This window comes from Pipistrellus hanaki (genome assembly GCF_964339955.1).
Source record: "Pipistrellus hanaki genome assembly, chromosome: 11".
NCBI lineage: Eukaryota > Metazoa > Chordata > Mammalia > Chiroptera > Vespertilionidae > Pipistrellus > Pipistrellus hanaki.
In genome coordinates this window covers 40327727-40350378 of record NC_140513.1, presented here as the reverse complement: position 1 = coordinate 40350378, position 22652 = coordinate 40327727, and the positions used below count along the sequence as shown (strand labels likewise).

Below are 22652 nucleotides of genomic sequence, written 5' to 3'. Positions count from 1 at the left end.
GTTTCCCAATAAGAAAAATTCAAACAATTAAAATATTGTTAACAAAAAATATATATATATATATATATTTAAAATATATATATTTTATTGATTTTTTAAAATATATTTTATTGATTTTATACAGAGAGGAAGGGAAAGAGATAGTTAGATACATCGATGAGAGAGAGTCATCGATCAGCTGCCTCTTGCACACCCCCTACTGGGGATATGCCCGCAACCAAGGTATATGCCCTTGACTGAAATCGAACCTGGGACCCTTCAGTCCCCAAGCCGATGGTCTATCTATTGAGCCAAACTGGTCCCGGCAAAAATATTGTTAACAACACAAACACATGAAAAGGGGATCAACGTCATTAATAAAGAAATATAAATAGGAGAAACCAAGATGGTGGCATAGGTAAACACCTAACTGCAGCCTCATACAACAATTTCAAAAAAAAAATACAACTAAAATACAAAATGGACATTATCCAGAACTACAGGATAGTTGACTGACTGGAAATTCTACAACTAGAAGGAAAGAAAAAACCAGAAGGAAAATCAGAGGAGCTGTAAAAGCCTAAGGTACGGAGACACGGGGTGCGGGAGGAGAGGACGGAGCTGGAGAGAAGGGGGAGGCTGAGAGCCTGGCTGGCGTTCCCTTGCGGGAAGGAGATAAAAGCTCCGGACTGTGTTGAACCCCAGTTCTGACAGCACTGAACCCCAGTTCTGACAGCACAGAACCCCAGTTCTGGGCAACACCCTGGGGACCCAGGCTTATACAGAGGGAGTCTGGGCTGTTAGGTGGAAACTCAGGGGAGCTGCGAAAGGCAGTCCTGGAGGCGCGCACATTGCACCCAGAGGATGGACCGTTGACTGCTGCTGGATTGCCCTAGCGGGAAGGAGACAAAAGCTCCAGACTGCTCTGAACCCCGCTTCCAACTGCACTGAACCCCAGTTCCGGGCTCATTGGGGGAGAGCCTAGACTGGTAGCGGGTGAAACTCGAGGGCACCTTTCTCTCAGAGGTGCTTGCAGCGAGTACCTAAGGACACTGAGGAACACTGAGAATCAGGAATCTCATAGGGCAGGGCTGACAGTAAGCCAAGGCTGTAGGCTCCACCCTGAAACTCCGCCCATCCAAGCTGAGCACAGAGGCTTTTGCAACTTTCCAAGTCTAGTCTAATCAGTCTGTCTTCTGGCATAGACACAGCTGATCCTCACAGACAATTGGCTTGGAGGTAAGTTCCTCCCAGTGATACCAACAACAATCAAGACTTAACTACAACAAGGCTATACACACAGTTCACAAAAGGGGGTACCAAGAGTGTCCACCTCAGGTGACTGGGAGACTGACCCACTGAATCATATAGGACACCTTAGCACACATAGCCATCCCATCATCTCAGGGAAGCAGTGAAAATGCCCAGACAAGGAAACAGATCACAAATGAAAGAAATGGAGGACAAAAAGCGACTGGATATAGAGTTCAAAACCATGGTTATAAGGTTTTTCAAGAATTTCCTAGAAAAGGCCAATAAAATAAACGAGACCTATGAGGATATGAAAAGGGATCAACTAGAAATAGAGAACACATTGTCTGAAATAAAAAATATTATTCAGAGTTCTAAAAACAGAATGGAAGATCGCAAGAATCAAGTCAAAGATTTGGAACATAAAGAGCCAGAAGACACATCTCCACAGAAACAAGAAGACAAGAGAATCCAGAAAGTTGAAGATAATGTAAGAAGCCTCTGGGACAACTTCAAGCGAACCAACATCAGAATTATGGGGGTCCCAGAAGAAGAGAGAGAACAAGATACCGAAAACATACTAGAAGAAATAGTGAAAGAAAACTTCCCCCACCTGGTGAAAGAAATAGACTTACAAGCCCAGGAAGTACATAGAACCCCAAACAAAAGGAATCCAAAGAGGACCACATCAAGACACATCATAATTAAAATTCCAAGAGCAAAAGACAAAGAGAGAATATTAAAAGCAGCAAGAGAAAAACAGATAGTTATGTATAAAGGAACACCTATACAATTGTCAGCTGATTTCTCAACAGAAACCATGCAGGCCAGATGGGAATGGCAAGAAATATTCAAGGTGATGAATAGCAAGAACCCACAGACAAAAATAATCTACCCAGCAAAGCTATCACTCAGAATCAAAGGCCAGATAAAGAGCTTCACAAATAAAAAAAAGCTAAAGGAATTTATCACTGCCAAACCAGAATTATATGAATTGCTGAAGGGGGTTCTTTAGGAAGAGGAAGAAAATAAAGATAAAAACTATGAACAACAAATATGTAACCATCAACAAGTGAATCTAAAAACCAAGGGAATTAAAAAATCTGATGAACAATATTAACTGGTGAATATAATAGAATCAGAGGTATGGAAGGGGAGTGGACTGACGATTCTCGGGGAAAAGGGGAGTGGGGGGTGCGGGAAGAGACTGAACATAGGTGTCCTATGGATGAGGACAACGGGGAGTGGGGAAAGGGCAGAGGGTGGGGTGGGAACCTGGTGGAGGGGAGCAATGGAGGGGGGAAAATGAGGAACATTTGTAGTAATATGAACAATAAAGACTTATTAAAAAAAAGAAAAATATAAATAAGAGTAACCCATCAGTTTGAAAAAAAAATACTCAGGGTTTGGTGTGGGTATAGAAAATTGTCATGTATGTACACTGTTGGTGGAAGTTATATTTATACAACTTTTTACTTAGATAATTTGGCATTATATATCGAAATCAATAGAGTTCTTGTTTAATAATTCAGGAGTCCCTTAATTTACAACTTTATCCTGGAGATATTCTTAGTACAAATGTGCAAATGTCTCTGTATAGGAATGCTCACTGCAACATTTTGCTAAAGAAAAACTTGGAAAATCTATATGTTCAACAATAGAAAACAAATACATAATTTATGACACAACCTCACCATAGATGCATTAATATTCATAAGCATAGGAGGCAGATCTATATGTGGTATGAGGAAGATGTGAATAATAGTTTAAGTGAATCAAAGTAATTAGTAGAGTATCTTATGCAGCATGATCCCACTTTTGTGTATAAATTATGCATAGAAAATAGGGTTGGAAGAAGCACACTCCAAACAGTTAACAGAGAATATATCTGGGGTCTGTGGGTGTGAATGGAGAATTCTGTCCATATCTACTGCATATACTTTTCTTTATTAACTAATCATATAGCTATGTAAATTGCTTACATAATTGAACATGTCAATAAAGAATAATGAAAAAAGAAGCTCTGGATTTGGGTCATGGTACTACCATTGGCAACTTGTATGCCTGTGAAGTCACCTAGCCTTCTTGGGTTTGCTTTATCATATGTAAAAATAGAGAAAGTAATAATACTTGCCCCCATATCTTCCAGGATTGTGGGAAGATTGAATGTAATAATTAATTATTATCAGTTATTTTATTCATTCACATTACCAAATTATTTTCCTCTGATTAAAATAAAAGGACATGTGCATATGGGCTTTTTAATCTCCAGAGCTTTACTGATCAGAGGTGCCTGTGGATGTGGTGATCATATTTGCTTTGGTGAGGCTTCCTCTTGACTTTTGGTATTCTCCATGCTGCTGGTTAAGGCTTGGATAATGACTGCTGAGGTCATGAACCTCTCCCGCCTCCCAGTGCACATACTCACACACCCACAAACACTCCTGCATCCACTCACTGCCATGGTACTTGAGCGGACAGCTGCTCTGGCAGGGACTTATTTTCTTTTTTAGCATGGTCTGTGCATTATTTCCTGTTATGAATTAGTTGTGTCAGTGCCAAACTCTTCTACCTTAAACCTTTCTAAAGCTCAGGTTTTGTAAAGAACACCCCCACCTTCACCCCCCGCCACCCCACTATCCCCTCCTGAGACCAAATCTTAATCTGCTCATTTCAGGATTTTCAAGCCTAATGGACTGGGCCATGTGAGAGATTACTGAGAGGAACAGACCAAGTAGGGGCTAAGAGACTCCAGGTTAATCTGCTGAGTAGTCTGGAAATGCACAGCTGCAGGAGTTGGGGATGCTTTAAAATACGTTGTCAGGCTATTTGTTAGGGTGCCTGCGTCTGTGGCCCTGCCGAATGCTTGCTTAGGAGGCATAATCTTTTTTTGGACAGGAGTTCCCAAATGTAAAATGACAGATGCTAATGTGGAATATAATGCAGAAGACCCAGCTTTGCTGTCATAAATAACAGTAAATTGTTTAATCTTGCTGAGTTGTAAATCTATGATAGCCAGAGGTCTTTAGTTCACTGGAACATACTATAAGAGATGGGGGCACTTAGCAAATGGGCAGTAATGATTAACCAGCCAGACAGAAAGTGGTCTGATGGAATTTATTTGAAGATCCATATAAATGTATTTTAGTTGATGTGACAACTACTCATGGAAAAACACATAGCTATAAAGAGAGACTAATTTTTTTGGAATATATATATTTTATCTACAGAGGTACCAAAGATACTGAGTTTTTGTTTTGGAGTATATATATATATATATATATATATATATATATATATATATTTATATATTTGTGTGTGTGTGTGTGTGTGTTTGTGTGTGTATATATAAAATCACTACACAGTAAGTCCTCACTTAACATTGTCAATAGGTTCTGTAACTTTTAAGTGAAATGACATATAAGGAAACCAATTTTACCATAGGCTAATTGATATAAATAAGAGTTAAGTTCCTGTGATATTATAATGAAATGATGTCAAACAAAATGGATATTTTTCTAGGACCTGCTGTACTGTAAAATTTCTGTGCCAGATGTAAAGTATTCTTAAGAATTTAGGTAGTTTATCAAGTAGCATATCTGTGTTCATCTGTGCATAGGACACCCCCCCCACCCCTGCAAAGAGATATATCTTCTTCCCTGGATATATTCTGAGGAAGATAGAAGAGTGTCCCAGATGTCAGAAGTGTTTGAAGGCTTTATAGAATTGAAGGAGGTGACTAAATGTTCCCAAATTATCTGTGTTTCTATGATAATAAATAGAATGGATGCTTGAGTTGGATGGACCAAGCCTAAGAAATACAAGCAATTTAACTCCACTGTTCTAGGCAGGAAGATATGTTGCAAGGACATCTTTCTGCAGTGAGCTCAACAACATGGGTAAGTTAGCAGGCCAGCCTAGTATACACCAGTGGATAGTGCAAGTCAGAGGCATGGCTGGGGAAAATGTCAGAAGATCCAGGTCGAACAAGGATACAGATATGGTCCTATTATTCCTTACCATTCACTTCAGTAGTCTCTTAGTGATTAGTTTTGGTGGCTAAAGAGAAAAGACATTATTGTCATGCAGGCATGTTTCAACTAGTTCTTTAGATTTAATTATTGACATGCTATATTCAGTTTAATTTATTCCACAGTATGAGTTCAGTCCTCAGATATTTCTTTAGTTGCACATATAAAAACTCTAAATGAAAGAATACTTTTTTTATTGGTCAATAAATGATAGTACATTTAAATAATGGAAGACTCTACAGCTACTAAAATCATGTTATGGAAGAATATTTAGTGATAGAAAGACAGGCTTTAGGGAAGGGCTAGTTATATTAAGTGCAATATGTAGGCCACACAATTTTTTTAATTTTGTTAAAAAAAAACAACATAAAATTTAAGGAAAGGAGGGAGAGAGAGAAAGAGGGAGAGAGAGAAAGAGAGAAAGAGAGAAGCACCAAAACAGATAGATAAAAGACAAAGGATGTACACAGAGATGTTAACAGTGGTCATTTTTAAGTTTATAGATGATTTTTATTTTTCCTTTTCTTATGTACTTCCTAAAGGTTCAAAAAACGGAACATGCAAATATATATTTTTGCAATTAGAAAACCATTACAATTTTTTAAAACAATAACAATTTCATTCAATTGCTATGAATTAAGAAATTAAGAATTAAGAAGTGACACCAACGAGGAATGCAAATAAAATGTATTGAGAGTTTATTGAACTGGAACTCAGCTGTATTGGTTTTCATTCTCTATCCTGTGATTATTTAAATCTTTTACATAATAAAACAGATATAGAGGGATTCAGGGTCTTATCCAAAGTCCCATAGCTAATAGGTGGCAAAGTCAGTTTTTACATCCTTTCCCATTGGAAACCAAAGTCTCAACTTATCTCAGGGATCTCAACTCTGCCTCTTTTCCCAGGTAGATTCAATGGTTATCCTGTTCCCAATGGGGTTGGTACACTCATGAAATGGCAGCAAAGAGGGCCCCTTCGTGTTTTAGTGAACCAAACCCTGTGCCTTAAGGTAAAGATTTCAGCATTTTCCAAGCATTGAATTACCTTATCATCAGAAGGTACCTAAACCCCCCTCATTTGACACTCTTGGAAAGCTAAATTGCCTGATCCTTTCAATGAGATTTTGAAAACTGGTGGGCTGATTGAGGAACAGAACTTGGGTCAAGCATCTAGATGCCTGTAAATTTTCTGAACTTATTCAGATCTTAGGAATCGAGTGTGAAATCCATCTTGGTTTGGTTCAAATAGACTCTCGTCTCTTGCTTCCAGCCCCTGAGTGTGCGTGTAAAGACATCCAGGGGGATGGGAAGCTGAGGATGAGTTTGGGTGCTCCCATCTGGTCTCCATGTAACAAAAGAATTTTACAGCACAATTATCCATGAACAACTGGAGAAGTCCCTTGGTGTTTGGAAAACCACATCCACATCTTGAGTTTGTTATGTCTTGAAATTCTATTTAGCCATCACCTGCTTACTCATGTGAAGCAGTGTGTAAAGGCTGGCTCTCCTCTTTGACAGCTGGGACAGAAAGGCTTACGCCCTGCCATCCAGGCAGTTGAGCTTTGAACTGCCTTTGTGTTTTGTTTTGTTTTGTTTTTTAACTGAGAAGACAGGAAATAGGCATCTCTGTGTGTATGGCTTTCTATGCACTTTGTAGATGGATGTGGCGGTGGCTCTGTGGTCCTGTACAACACTCATGTCTGTACTGTCAAGGAAATTTCTGTTTATTGCTCTCTTCACTCTCTCTGATTCATGTTGGGAATTATGGGAATATGACACAATGAATGAAAGACATTGAGGAATGTCATTCTTACTTTTCTTCTGTCTTGGGGACTCTTTTTTTTTTTTTTTTTTTTTTTTAAATGACTTACTTAAAGTAAAAAGGTAATCATCAAGGGGGGTCTTATTTAAGAGATTTCACACATGAAAAGAGTCCTGCTTTCATTAGTTACTGGGGAAAACACATCTGGAGTAAGAATTCTGCATCTACTCTGAGATTCTAACCTGCTGCTGCTCTCTAGGATTTTAATTTGAGCTAATTAAAAACTGAACACATACTAAATCTAACTTAGAAGAGTAGTTGGTAGCATTCTGAAAAGAAGGATCCATCAGAAATAAAATCATTAACAAAATTAGTTGTATATGTACCTGGTGTAAAGAAATATAAGTGCTGAGAGAAAGCTTTGTGTAATAAAATTTTTCTTTCTCAGGACACTAGTCTGAGGCATGTGGAAGGGCATATTAATTCTCTCTGCATCTGCTATGCCCACTCATAGGTGGAACAAATAATGGTACAATCTAGGTGAGGTGAAAGGGTTGATGAAAGGCACTGGTATCACATTAGGATAGACCCAGAGAGATTATAGGTAACTGCACCAGAGGAATAATGGTGATTGCATGAACTTGTTCCTATCTAGTCATGACTTCTAAATGCTTGGGGAAGGGGAGACATAGATGGGAGATTTGCCTTAGGTCAGGAGTGGAGCTAAGACTCATATCTAGGTCTTCTAACTACAGCAGCCACAGGAAATCAACATAGATTTTTAAAAATTTCTTTATTGATTAAGGTATTACATATGTGTCCCTACTCCCCATTACATCCCCAATCCCCACACTCATGCCCTCACCCCCTGTTGTCTATGTCCATTGGTTAGGCTTATATGCATGCATACAAGTCCTTTGGTTGATCTCTCTCCCTTACCCCCATCCTCTGAGGTTTGATGGTCTGATCAATGCTTCTCTTTCTCTGGATCTGTTTTTGTTCATTAGTTTATGTTGTTCATTATATTCCATAAATGAGTGAGATCATGTGATATTTATCTTTCTCTGACTGGCTTATTTCACTTAGCATAATGCTCTCCAGTTCCATCCATGCTGTTGCAAATGGAAAGACTTCCTTCTTTTTACCTCCGCATAGTATTCCATTGTGTAGATGTACCACAGTTTTTTAATCCACTCATCTGCTGATGGGTACTTAGGCTGTTTCCAAATCTTAGCTATGGTGAATTGTGCTGCTGTGAACATAGGGGTGTATATATCCTTTCTGATTGGTGTTTCTAGCTTCTTGGTATGTATTTCTAGAAGTGGGATCACTGGGTCAAATGGGAGTTCCATTTTTAGTTTTTTGAGGAAAGTCCATACAGTTCTCTGAAGTGGCTGCACCAGTCTGTATTCCCACCAGCAGTACACGAGTGTTCCTTTTTCTCCGCATCCTCGACACAACTTGTCATTTGTTGATTTGTTGATATAGCCATTCTGGTAAATGTGAGATGGTACTGAGTTGTCTTTTGATTTGCATCCCTCGGATGATTAGTGACTTTGAGCATGTTTTCATATGTCTCTTGGCCTTCCTTCGAAAAGTATTTGTGTCCTGTTGCCCATTTTTTGATTGGGTTATCTTCCTTTTGTTAAGTTATATGAGTTCCCTGTAAATGTTGGAGATTAAACCCTTATTGGTGATAACATTGGCAAATATGTTCTCCTATGCAGTGGGCTTTTTTATTATTTTGTTGATGGTTTCTTTTGCTGTGCAAATGCTTTTTATTTTTATGTAGTCCCATTTGTTTATTTTCTCCTTAGATTTCATTGCCTTAGGAACAGTATCAGTGAAGAAATTGCTTTGGCGTATGTCTGAGATTTTGCTGCCTGTGGATTCCTTTATGGTTTCCTGTCTTATGTTTAAGTCCATTATCCATTTTGAGTTTATTTTTGTGAATGGTGTAAGTTGGTGGTCTAGTTTCATTTTTTTGCATGTATCTGTCTAATTTTCCCAAAACCATTTATTGAAAAGACTGTCTTGACTTCATTGTATGTTCATGCCTTCTTTGTCAAATATTAATTGAGCATAGTGGTTTGGGTCGATTTCTGGGTTCTCTATTCTATTCCATTGATCTCTATGTCTGTTCTTGTGCCAGTACCAGGCAGTTTTGAGAACAGTGGCTTTGTAATACAGCTTGATATCTGGTATTGAGATCCCACCTACTTTGTTCTTCTTTCTCAGGATTGATGCAGTTAGTCAGGGTCTTTTTTTTTATTTTATTTTTTTATTCCAGATAAATTTCGTTCTATGTCTGTGAAATATGCTGTTGGTATTTTAATGGATAGTGTGTTGAATCTATAGGTTGCTTTGGGTTGTATGGACATTTTGATGATGTTGATTCTACCAATCCATGAACACAGTATATTCTTTCATCTGTTTATGTCTTCCTCTATCTCTTTTTTTTCAGTGTCCTGTAGTTTTCTACATATAGATCTTTTACCTCCTTAGTTAAGTTTATTCCTAGGTATCATATATATTTTTTGGTGTGATGGTAAATGGGATTACTTTTTTAGTCTCTCTTTCTGTAAGTTTATTATTACTGTATAGCAATGCCATAGATTTCTTGGTGTTAATTTTGTATCCTGGTACGTTGCCAAATTCATCTATTAAGTCTAATAATTTTTTGATGGAGTCTTTAGGGTTTTCTATCTACAATATCATGTCATCTGCAAATAAGGACAGTTTTACTTCTTCTTTTCCAATTTGGATGCCTTTTATTTCTTCTTCTTGTCTGATCGCAATGGCTAGTACTTCCAGTACCATGTCGAACAGGAGTGATGAGAGTGGGCATTCCTGTCTTATTCCTATTCTTACGGGAAATGGTTTTAGTTTTTGCCCATTGAGTATGATGTTGGCTGTGGGTTTGTTATATAAGGCTTTTATTATGTTGAGGTATGATCCTTCTATTCCCACCTTGCTGAGAGTTTTTATCAAGAAAGGGTGTTGGGCTGAAATCGGTTTGGCTCAGTGGATAGAGCGAAAGCCTGCGGACTGAAATGTCCCGGGTTCGATTGCGGGCACATCCCCAGTGGGGGGTGTGCAGGAGGCAGCTGATTGATGATTCTCTCTCATCAATGTTTCTAACTCTCTATCCCTCTCTCTGTAAAAAAAAACAAACAAACAAAAAACAAAAAAAAAAACACAAAAAAAACACAATAAAATATATTTTTAAAAAGATTTTGGATTTTGTCAAATGCTTTTTCTGCATCAATTGATTTGACTATGTGATTTTGATCTCTCAATTTGTTTATGTGATGTATCACGTTTATTGATTTGCAGATATTGTACCATCCTTGCATTCCTGGGATAAATCCTACTTGATAATGGTGTATGATCTTTCTGATGTACTGCTTGATCTGATTTGCTAGAATTTTGTTGAGGATTTTGGCAACTATGTTCATGGGGGATATTGGCCTGTAATTCTCTTTCATTGTGTTGTTTTTATCTGGTTTTGGTATTGGGTGATGCTGGTTTCATAGAATGACCTTGGAAGTGTTCCTTCCTCTTGAATTTTTTGGAATAGTCTGAGGAGGATAGGTTTTAGTTCTTCCTTGAATGTTCGGTAAAACAAAAAGCCCTGGGGAAACTGCTGGGGCCTCTGCTTTCTCATTTTGTCCCCAGGGTTGGTTGCCATCAGACCAGAAGCCTGTGAGTCTGATGGTGACAGTGCTTTCTCCCCAGTGTTGACAGTGCATGTGTCCCCATCGTGGAGGTCGGATAGAGTTGGGTGCATTGCCTCTTGTTGGAAATGTGTTTGTCCTTTGTCCCTTTAGAAAGCACCCACTTTTAAGAGTTTTCTGTACCACAGGGATTTTAAACCTTTCTCTGGCCTTGGGTTGTGAGGAATGCTTTCCAGGTTGTGGTTTGTCTTCCCAGATTTCTGCATTTTTCTCCTTTTAGTTTGGGGCACAGTTACCTGGTTGGCTTCTGGCCATGGGTCACACTTAGCATAGTGATCTCTACCACAGGGTTATACACATACTTAGGGAAAGGGGCTTCTTTCCCCCAACCTCCTACATCTGACCTTAAATCCACATGGGATTTCCCTTTCAAATAACAAAAATGCTATTTCAGATAAAAACAAACAAAAATATGTGAGCAGACACAAAAAGGCACTAAGATTCTATGTGTAGGGAGTGTCCAGAACAGGTAACAGAGCAGAAACAGAAAACAGACCAGGGTCTCCAGGGACAGGAGGAGTGAGGAGTGAGTACTGTTGGTGCAGGGTTTCCTTTTGGGGGGATTGAACATCCCCCAAATAGATAGTGATGGTGCTTGTACAGCATCGTAAATGTCCTTCATGCTCAGGAATGACACCATTTAAAATGCAAACAATTTATTTATTTATTTATTTATTTATTAAATTGAATCACCCCATGGAGAAACAAAGCATAAAAGAAGAACAGAGAAAAAGAAAAAGACCCCAAAATATTCTGAATAATAAAAATTAAAAAATAAACAGCTGAATTACCCCATAAAGAATAGTAAAACAGGAAACAAAAAGAAGAGGAAAAGGTCATGGGGGGGGGGGGGGGCGGGGTAGCACCAGTTTTCCTGAGAGGAGACAGTGAGCAGTCTCGGCCAGGGGCTCTGGAGCTGGCCCTGCTGGGGTTTCAGGAGGCAGCTCCTCCTCTGAGGCAGGACCCAGGGCAGGTTCCAGGGAGGGCTCCTCATCCAGGGGGGTGGGGCCTTAGTCATGTCTGCAGGTTCTTCCTAGGTGAGCCCCGGCTCCATAGCTGTAGCTAGAGTAGCTGCTGGAGGTGGCAGGACCTCTGGAGGTGTACACGCCTGTGGCTTTCATCAGGCTCCTCTGTATGGACATCAAATGTTACTGCAGGAGCCTCCTCTGCCTCCTGGGCCGGTGCTGGGTTGTGAGAGGAGAAAAGATGACCCATGTCCCTGCTTTTCCATATGCCCTTTCTTCCCCCGAAGAACATAACAGAAGCCAGAACCTTCCAGAGAAGCCATAGCCCAGCACCCACCACAGGATGTGCTCTCCACCTGCAATCTAGCAGGTGGGTGGTCTGGGGCCAGGCTTTGCCCCTGGCCAGCCTCTGGGGGTACTCTCTGTGTGTCTGGCACTGAGCTCTCCCCATAAGCTTGCATGCACGTCCACCTCCTAGCCCCCCCACACCTTCTCCACCTCCTCACCCTTGTCTTCTGCCTCCTGGGGCTGCAGGTCCTCTGGCCCGGTGTGATTCACACGGGCCTGGTGCTCCAGGTAGGCATCACACATTGGAAATCTCTTGCGGAACCTGGGTGACTCCAGGAAGGAGTTGCAAAGTGCTATCCGCCTTTGCTGATTGAGCAGCTTCCAGGATGGAGGTCTGCGGAACCTGATGGGCTTCTGGGGAGGACTCCATCTCCGGGCACTAAAGGGCCCTGGTTCCCCAGACCCCCAGCTGGCCATATGCACTTTGGGCCTACTCTGGCCCTCGGTAGTATGGCCCATTTGCCTCTCAATAAAGGCGGGGCTGGGTTCTTCATGGACCAACTGCTGCTCCTCCATCACCTGGGTTGAGCTCTGTAATGACAGTGACCAGCAGCCAATCCAGAGGCCTCAAGCCCTGCCCTGCCTTAGTCGCTGTTGCTTCTGCTCACTGGACCTTCTGCTCCCAGATGAGGCCCAGCCCTGTGTCTGCACAGACCTCCTCCCAGGGGAAATGAGGGTCACCTCCAGTGCTTGGGATAGACCTCGGGCAGAGGTACCCATACTCCACGTCCACCCAGCCAGCCTTGATATCAGGGGTGTGAACATGACTGGTCCACCAGGCTTCTGACCCCTCCTCAGCCTGTTCCTGCTCAGGCCCTTTCTATGTGAACCCCCCTTACACACACACACACACACACACACACGGAAGGGACATGGGGCTGCCCAGGTGGAGTCTGAGTGGTGGCCTGACAGACACAAAACCACCCAGGGCCTCCCTGTGTTACCTCTGGCTCCAACCATGTCAAGGGTGATAGGGGTCTGCGCTGAGTCCTGAGCCAGCAGTGGCCAATGTGGAACCTACTCTCATAGCTGTCTCCCTTGAGGTCTCGACTTTGGGACATGGTGGGGGAGACAACATGAAAACATGGTGTCTTTTCCAGTGTCTCTATCCAAATGAGATGGGAAGTGGCAGTTATAGAATGTGGCTGCCTGGTCACTAGGGTTCCAGGTTCTGTGGGGCTTCATTGTCAAGAAGTAAGGTTACCCCTGCATCCTCTACCCCAGGCATCTCCTCAGGAGGAGCAGTGACCTCACTTCCTGATAAGATTAGTGACCTCACTACACTGAGCAGTAACCTCACTACACCAAGAAGTACCATTGCCTCCAGAGTCCTTGGTATCATTTGTGGGAGAAAGCTAGACCCCCAAGCCCCATGTTGTGCTGAAATAAATTGAAATACATAGTGCATACATTTAGCTAGCCAGGGACACTAAAACTAATTTATAAACTGAATTTATTTATTTATTTTGGTGACACTGGTTAATAAGATTGTGTATGTTTCTTCAGGACAATTCTATAACACATCATGTGTATTTTGTATTGTGTGTTCAAGTCTCCTTCCATCACCAATTGTCTGCCCTTTCCCCTCATCTAATTTTCCCAACACCCTTTCCCTCTGATAATCACCATAATGAAATATTACTTGGTTGTAAAAAAGAAGGAAATCTTACCCTTTGCCACAGCATGGATGGACCTGGAGAGTATTATGCTAAGTCAGTGGTCAGCAAACTCATTAGTCGATAGAGCCAAAAAGCAACAGGTCAATGATTGAAATTTCTTTTGAGAGCCAAATTTTTTAAACTTAAACTTCTTCTAACACCACTTCTTCAAAATAGACTCGCCCAGGCCATGATATTTTGTGGAAGAGCCACACTCAAGCGGCCAAAGAGCCACATGTGGCTCCCGAGCCGCAGTTTGCTGACCATGATGCTAAGTGAAAGAAGCCAGTCAGAGAAAGACAAGTACCATGTGATTTCACTTGTATCTGGAATCTAATGAACAAAATTAACTAAAAAACAAAATAGAAACAGACCCATAGATGCCAAGAACAGACTGACTGATGTCAGAGAGGTGGGGGTTTGGGGGCTTGGTGAAAAAAATGAAGGAATTAAGCAAGAAAAACCTGAGACACAGACATCAGTATGGTGATTACAAGAGAGAAGTGGAGTTGGGGAAGGAAGAAGAGGGTAAAGGGGGAATAATAGATGGTTATGGAAGGAGATTTAACTTTGGATGGTGAACACACAACACAATATACAGATGATGTGTTATAGAATTATAAAAAAATATTCTAAAAAACAGGATATATAGAAAACAATGAACAAAAGTTATAGTACTTTTTCAGGTTCTTGAATCCACAAACTTATCCTTGAGGGAAGTAACTAAATTGTATTCATTGTTGTATCTGTATGGTCTTCTACATTGTATGTAATAATAAAATGAGTTGAATGGCCAAATAAATTTTAACAAGAGCATGTAGAGAATAATTTATTATGGCTCTGGATAATAATATGAATGTAATTATTGTCCTATGTCTTTCCTGTCTTAATAAATGTCACCATCATTCATCCAAATCTAAAGGTAGAATGCTATGCAAGAAATTACCATTAACATTTAGTGGCTTATAACAATAAATATGTATTATTTTTTATAGTTTTTGAGAGACAGAAGGTGGGTTGTTCTGACTTGGGGACTCTAATGAGGTGACAGTCATATATTGGTGGGGGCTTTGTCATATGAAGGCTTGACTGAGGCTGGAGGATATACTGCAAGATGGCTCACCTCCATGGCTGGCAAGTTGGTGCTGGCTTTTGGGGGGTCTCAGTTCTCTCCATTCAGGTACCTACACAGAGCTCCTTGTGTGGTGTCTTCATGACATGATGACTGGTATCTTTCAGAGGGAACAACCCAAGAGAGCAAGGCAGAAGTGGCACTTAACAGCCTCCCCTTGGAAGTCACACACTCTCCCTCTTCAATGTTCTAATCCAGCGTTTTTCAACCGCTGTTCCGCGGCACAATAGAGATGTTGCCTGGTGTGCCGTAGGTGCAGACAAGACAAGAATTTTATAATTTTTCACTATTTTGTTTACTTAATATTTCATAATAAAGTAATTATAAAATACTTTCTTTGTGTTTATTTGATTCCTATTCAAGAGAATTACTTTATATATAGTCAATATAGGCACAGAGTTAAATTTTTTAACATTTTCTAATGGTGGTGTGCCTCGTGATTTTTTTCATGAAACAAGTGTGCCTTTGCCCAAAAAAGGTTGAAAAACACTGTTCTAATCATCCAGATCTGCCTCATTCAGTGTGGGAAGGGACTGCCCAGAAGGGGGGATCATTGGGAGCCATCTTGGAAGTTGGTTTCCAGAGCTCCCCTCTTTCATATTTCATTCCACACATGTCTTCTGTTCATTCTCCTTCCAAAAATTATATCTCAGATATAGTCACTTATCTTCATCCCTATTGTCGCTAGCCTAATCCAAGACATTATTCACAATCAGCTCTGCTATAATAGCCTTTCATCTGATATTTCTCCTTCTGCTCTTGTCACTCTCCAATGCGTTTTCCACATAGCAGCCATTCATTCATCATTCATTCATTTTTTTCAATTCATTCAACATCTATTTATTATATACCTAGATGCTAAATAGATTTTAGAATTTTAAAATATATAGCAGTGACTAAACAAAGTCCTGAACTTATATATAGTGGGAAAATAAGTAATATGGAAGATATTAGATGGTAATATGTGTAATACATAAGATTAAAGCAGGGTAAAAGAAACAGAGACCTATAGAGGAATTAAGGACTAATGGGTACTGTATTATATAGGGCTGTCAACAGTGCTATCTCTGATTATATTGGACAGGAGTGAGGAGGCATATGAATACCTGGGTAAGTGTACTCTAAGCAGAGGAAAAGAGGGCAAAGGCCCTGACATGCTTGGTGTGTTTGAGGAACAGTTAAGTAGCCATTGTGGCTGAAGCAGGGAGCTGGATGGAAATAGCAGGCCATGGGGACTAGATCATGTAGGGCCTTGGAATCTATGATGAAGACTTTGACTTTACTTTGGGTTGGTGGGGAACAAGAAAAGTAATGGGAATGTTTTGCTGACAAGGTACAATTTGCTTTTTAACAAGATCATCTGAATTGCTCAGTCCATGATCTTTTAAAATGTAAATGGTATCAGATCATGTCCATTGCTTAATACCCTTTGATGGATTCCCATTGTACTTAGAATAAAAATCCAAGGTCCCTTAACTATTATTACTATTGTTGTTCTTAAAATTGACACCCCATTATTTTCTATCATAGAATTCTTCTGTCTTCCTTCCTAATAAGTAACCAATAATAATAATTATTGCATTTATTTGTTTATAATCTGCTTCATCCACTCAAAAATATACTATGGAGATGTTGTGGCATGTGGGTCCTTTCCATCCCAAGTCATCCCAAGTGTGCTTTGTTTTGGAGTTCCTATGTTTGCTCTCCATAGGGTATATTTTTCTGTATCTTCCCTCATTATCATATTTGGTCAATGACCTACTTCTAGCCATGCTATTTTGGATGCCAGGTTAACTGTTATTGAGCTGGGTGCTAAAGCTTGCCTTGGTTTGTGGGCTACATCAATACTTCTCAAACTTTAATGAACAAATGAATTATCTAGAAGGAGGAAAGGGGATCTTGTTAAGATACTGATACTTATTTAGTAGATCTTGGGTGGCCTTTGAAATTCTGCATTCTTTCCCTCTCCCCTCACACCTGCCCACTCAGTTCCTTTGGCCAAGTGATTTACTGTGTTTTAGTAGAGCCCAAGGCACTTTCCTGTTGAAATGTACTTCAATCCCATGTATTAGGATTGATTTTTTTTTTTCCCTGGCTGATCTAGATTGGACGACTGATTATTGGACAGAATGGCATCTTGTCAACACCTGCTGTTTCCTGCATTATAAGAAAGATTAAGGCAGCTGGTGGAATTATCTTGACAGCCAGCCACTGTCCTGGAGGACCCGGGGGAGAGTTTGGAGTGAAGTTTAATGTTTCCAATGGAGGTATGTGGTTCAGAATATGCCTTAATCATCATGATCTCTTTCCTCCATTATGTTATCACAGCCTTACAATGACCTCCTGATGGTCAAACAGGGCAAAGAGGAAGTAGTTCAGAAAAATCTAGTGAAGTGCATGTATTAGGGTTCTCCAGAGAAACAGAACCAATGGAATATAAAGGAATTGGTTCAAGTGATTATGGGGAAAGAAGCAACTTTGAAGGGTGCAGAATGGAAGGTTTGGGAATACTTGCCTATGTCTGTTCAAAATAAAGTAAGAAGAAAGGTTGCCTGCTAAGATCACAAGGCAAGAACAGAGAAGGGTTTTGGGATAAATGGAGATGTTTTCTAAAAGGTACTCTGGGAAATTTGTTGAAGATTTCTGTGAAGTGAGAACCAGGGTTAAGTTAAACCCGCATTCTTAGGATAAGGCAGTTTGTATAATTCCATGACTACCTTCAGCAGTGTATGGGAGTGTCAGCAGTGGGAGCAGATAAATATTTGGGGAATGATCAGGTAGGCGGGCATGGCAGAACATCAAGAGGATTGGTGGTGGTAAATAGTGTTTGAGCTGACATCAGACAACATAAGATTCAGATCTAGCAATTACTAGGTATGTGACTTTGGTTAAGGTCACCTCTTCCAATTTAAGTTTCCCCATTTGGAACCTGGGGATAATAACACTTCATCTGCTTTCTGTGAGTGCCAAATCTCATATCAAGTGTGAGATGTGGTATATGTAAATTTCAGTAAATGTTTGCTTGTGTAACTGGGCTGACAAAGGCATAGCTCAAATGGTGGATCATAGGATCCTGCCTGGAATAAGACACCAATGAAACTAGAATGGACTGATGGCCTGGGATTAATTAAGTGATGAAGAGCAGGCTCAGCAGAAGAACAGAGTAAGGTAGAAGGAAGATAAGGAATTTGTGGGGTAAGGAAACTCATGTTTGATATTTTTGAAGGAAGAATTTTTTAAGAGACGTTATTACTTAAGTTATGACTGTACCAGGCATCAACTAAAATGAAGAAGAAAATCACTGGAGTAGAAGATGTCAAGAAACTTGGAAGTTGTCAAGGAACACAGATGGCTGATGAGCTCTAAGGTTATCTCTGTGGGTGGCTGATTGAAAATTATCGTCTCGTGACGTAGAACTTATTTTACTTTAAAAAATCACTGTACTTTGGCATTAAAACTCAAATAGAGACTTATTTTCCGGCGTATAAGATGACCCCCTAATTTTACAGTTAAAACATAGGTTTAGGCCTATATTCGCTGTATAAGACTACTCCCCACTTCAAAGAAAAAGACTTACTTTGCCGTCAAGATCTGCAGGTAATTTTTGTTCAATTTTGGTCTTTTGCCCCCGATTTTTGGTTGACCTTTTTTCATTTCAAAAGTCGTCTTATACGCCGGAAAATACGGTAAAAACTGATAGAGACAGCACAATAACATGCTGTAGTGTCCAGAAGATGGGGATATTTATGTATTCTTAATCTGTGAGCATTAGTTTTGCATAAGAAATGCATAAACTAAATAAGATTATTTACTTTTTATGTTTCTTAAAAGGATGAAGTTGAGAAGGAATACGTTTATTACTTTGTGGTCCTCTATAGAACAACAACAACAAAAAAAGTCAGTACAATCTACTAGGCTCTATTCTTTCCCACCTGCTGGAATGGTGCTATTGCTATTCCTTCTCCACCTCCATTTTTATTGAGGTGTAATTGATATATACAAAACTTGCACATATTTAATGTATACAATTTAATGAGTTTAGGCATTAAACTCATTTTCATATGTTCAATGAGTATTTATTGGGAGGCAGTAACAGTGTTATGCCCTAAAGTAGTACTGTCAAGTAAAAATAGGTTGTGAGTTACATATGTATTTTAAATTTTTCTGATAGTTACATAAACAAAGTAAAAAAACAAAACAGGTGAAATGAGTAATGTATTTTATTTAACCTAATATAACCAAACTATTATTTCAACATGTTACTATAAAATTATTAATACGATGTATTATAGTTTTCTACTAACTCTTCAAAATTTTGTGTGTATTTTGTAATCATAGAACATTTCAAATTGATTATCGCATTTCAAGTGCTCAGTAGCCACATGTGGCTAGTGGCTATTGTATCGGACAGTGCAGCTCTAGGATTGGGATATAAAAGAAGTCAATAAATAATTTGTGTTTAGTAGAAAGTTAAAATATAGTCGGTAAATGAAATTAATACACAAAGCTATCTTAACATCTCTCTCTCTCTTTCTCTCTCACATCTATTCTCTTTAATTTATATTTTAGATTTTTCAGTCTACTTATTTGATTCCCAGACTTGTTGCCAAAAATGTAAAGAGGGATGCATTAAGTCATAAAAGTTAAAAAGACAAGAAAAACCAAAGGAGGACAACTATTGTTTTTATGTTCAATTAATTTAAAGTGGTATTACAACTAATGTATGGGATATTTTGAGTTAAACATCATTTAAAAACTTAGGAGTCACTAGAGAGTATGAGTTGGGGAAAATAATTTACCTTGGTAAATTCACACATCCATGAGGCAGCAGTCCTGGGAGTAGAAATCATATGTTTTTCCCTCTAAGTGCACTAGGGAAGCTGCAGTTTAATTCTGGAATCCCTCACTTCTGTCAAATGCATATCCTGTTTGTGTCTCATATCCTGAATAAAGCTGATTACATAACCGGGCCTCCCTGGCAGGTGTGAAACTATTTTTAGGGAAGATGTATCATTGCTTAGAAGTAGATTCAAACAAACAAACAAACAAGTAGGTTATGCACCTCCATTGAACAGGTGAGCTTGACTAAATTTCTTCCACAGTGGGTGTATACAACACAAGAAATAATTGAACTGTGGACTGTTGACTATTGTTTAGAGAACAAATGAATCTTTCTCCTGCTTGGTAGAGGAGGAGGTGATACTTCTCTGATGAAAAATTTAAATAAATATATGTTTGGTGATGCATTATTTTCAAATTTTAGGTCCTGCACCAGATGTTGTTTCAGACAAAATCTATCAGATCAGCAAAACAATTGAGGAATATGCTATATGTCCTGATCTTCGAATTGACCTGTCTCGACTAGGAAGACAAGAATTTGACCTGGAGAACAAATTCAAACCATTTAGAGGTAATAGGGAGATTATGTTTTTAAGAAGTCAGAATAACTCCGTGGATGGGTTGACTGGTTTCTGCAGGGCAGTGTACAGTATACATGGGAAAGTGGTTGAAGTATCAATCTTTGGAGTGACAATTGATAAATAGATATAATCTGAATGCAGGGTAGAGGAAAATGAGAACAGCCATTAAGATATTCAGAACTGGCAACTTTCAAAAACCACTTTCCAAATTCTCTATCATATTCCACATAGGGAAAGTTTCACGCCTGACACTTTTTCATTGTTCTAAGAATAGGCTGTGAATTGTCGAAAGTTGTCTTTGCTTTTCTAAGTACTTAAGGTGGAGATGCCCAAATACCTTAGATAATAAATAGGAGACCTAGCACGGTAATGGGGCTACAATTTCCCATGGAAGATAGAACAGTGCAGTTCAGCTGAAACCGGTTTGGCTCAGTGGATGGAGCGTCGGCCTGTGGACTGAGGGGTCCCGGGTTCGATTCCAGTCAAGGGCATGTACCATGGTTGCAGGCACATCCCCAGTGGGAGATGTGCAGGCGGCGGCTGATGAATGATCCTCTCTCATCGATGTTTCTAACTCTCTATCTCTCTCTGTAAAAAAAAAAAAAAAAAAAAAAAAATTAAGAACAGCACAGTTCATCTTGATTCAGTGCACAATTACCAACACTGTGTTAGGAAATTTTACAAATTCAATAAATACCTAATGGATTTAGGCAAGTGGTTCAAAAACTTAGAGAACCAGAATGATATTGTAAAAAATATCATCCTGTTGTTACATGAATAAATAGGATGTGCTCAGATTACAACTAGAGGCCAAGTGCATGAAAATTCATGCACTGGAGGGGGAGTCCCTCAGCCCAGCCTGCCCCCACTTACAGTCTGGAAGTTCTTAGAGGCAGGAGGCGACCGGCAATCAGGGGGAAGGTGACGCCCACATCACACCTCTGCTGCTGGCCATGGCCAGCCCTGGTTATCTCGGTCCTGCTCTGGGTGGCTGGGCAGTTGCCATATGAGGCTTGCCTGTGCCTTAGGTATTGGCTGGGCTGCTGACATCTGAGGCTTGCCTGTGCCTCAGGTATTGGCTGGGTTGCTAACATCTGTGGCTTGCTTGTGCCTCAGGTCTGCTCTGGGCAGCTAGGAGGCTGAGGGGACTGGGTACTCTGGAGGCAAGTGTGCGGTGGTGCAGCTGGACACACCATATATGAGGGCGTGGCAGTCAATTAGCATATTCCCTCCTTATTAGCTGTGGGTGCCACCATTTTTGTGAGGGTGTGATGGTCAATTAGAATATTTTCTCTTTATTAGATAGGATTGCTCTATGTAACAACATTACTACCATTTATTTGCATATCATTTCCCCCTCTATTTTTATCTTGATGTTCTTTTCCTAGAAGACATACAAGTAGTAATAAAGCTAATATTTCTTTTTTTACTCATTTGGTACCCCTATAAGCTTAAATACAGTTAAGATGGTACCCATGTTTTACAAGTAATTTGACTTAGCTGAAAAAGATGAAATAGCTAGTTCATAGCAACATGATATTGTAGGGTCAGAAGAGCTTGAAATGAACTGTTGAAGGGTCACAGTTTTGGGCCAACTCTATTACATTTTTCTTAAAAGATTTTGAGTTAATTGTTTACTTATCAGAAATCAACACAAACCCATGTGATTCTTACTGGAAGCAACGGAAGCCTACTTTTATTAATCTAGTTGGGAGCATGTCAAATCAGTGTGTGTGTGTGTGTGTGTGTGTGTGTGTGTGTGTGTGTGTGTAGGAGTGTACACATGTGTGCATGCACGTGTACACTCCCCCAACTAGATTTGGAAGGGCTGGACAATAAGATGACTGAGAAAAATCAGGCATTTCCATCAAGAAAAAGTTTTATTTATTGATTGATTGTATCTTCACAATTTTATTGATACTTAGTTGTTCAAGAGACCAGGTCTTTGATGAACTCAGACTCAGGTTCAATGCTGCAGACACATTGCTAATTTGATGAGTTTTTTTTTTTTAAAGCTATGGATACCAGGAGGTGGTAGAGAGATTTCCTGGCTCCCCAAAAGAATATGCAGATAATTGTTTGGGATAATTGTTGTGGTATGTTCTTGCTGTTTTAAATGTTGAGCAGGGCTTAGGTTAATTGGAAACAAATAAATCCTTGGCATTTCACCTTAAAGGATCAAGAGCATGAAATTTATGGAGTTAACTTTCAAATTTCACTGAATTCTATTTGCTTTCTTGTTTTTTACATTTCTGTTTGGTACTATATATTATCTACTCTAAGTACAAATGTATTTAGGCAAGTGGTTTAAGAATTAAAGTACCAGATTGAAATTGCCAAAAACATTATTCTATATTGTAGAATGAG

General features: G+C 39.7%; 1 protein-coding gene across 1 annotated transcript in view; it reads left to right on the top strand.

The window, feature by feature from the left end:
- Positions 1-22652, top strand: part of PGM5 (phosphoglucomutase 5) — a 161753-nt gene that overhangs the window by 8334 nt on the left and 130767 nt on the right. The window contains exons 2-3 of the mRNA XM_084899519.1: positions 16970-17132; positions 20129-20275. Of these exons, the coding sequence (XP_084755645.1) occupies positions 16970-17132; positions 20129-20275 (310 nt within the window). The remainder of the gene's footprint in view (positions 1-16969; positions 17133-20128; positions 20276-22652) is intronic.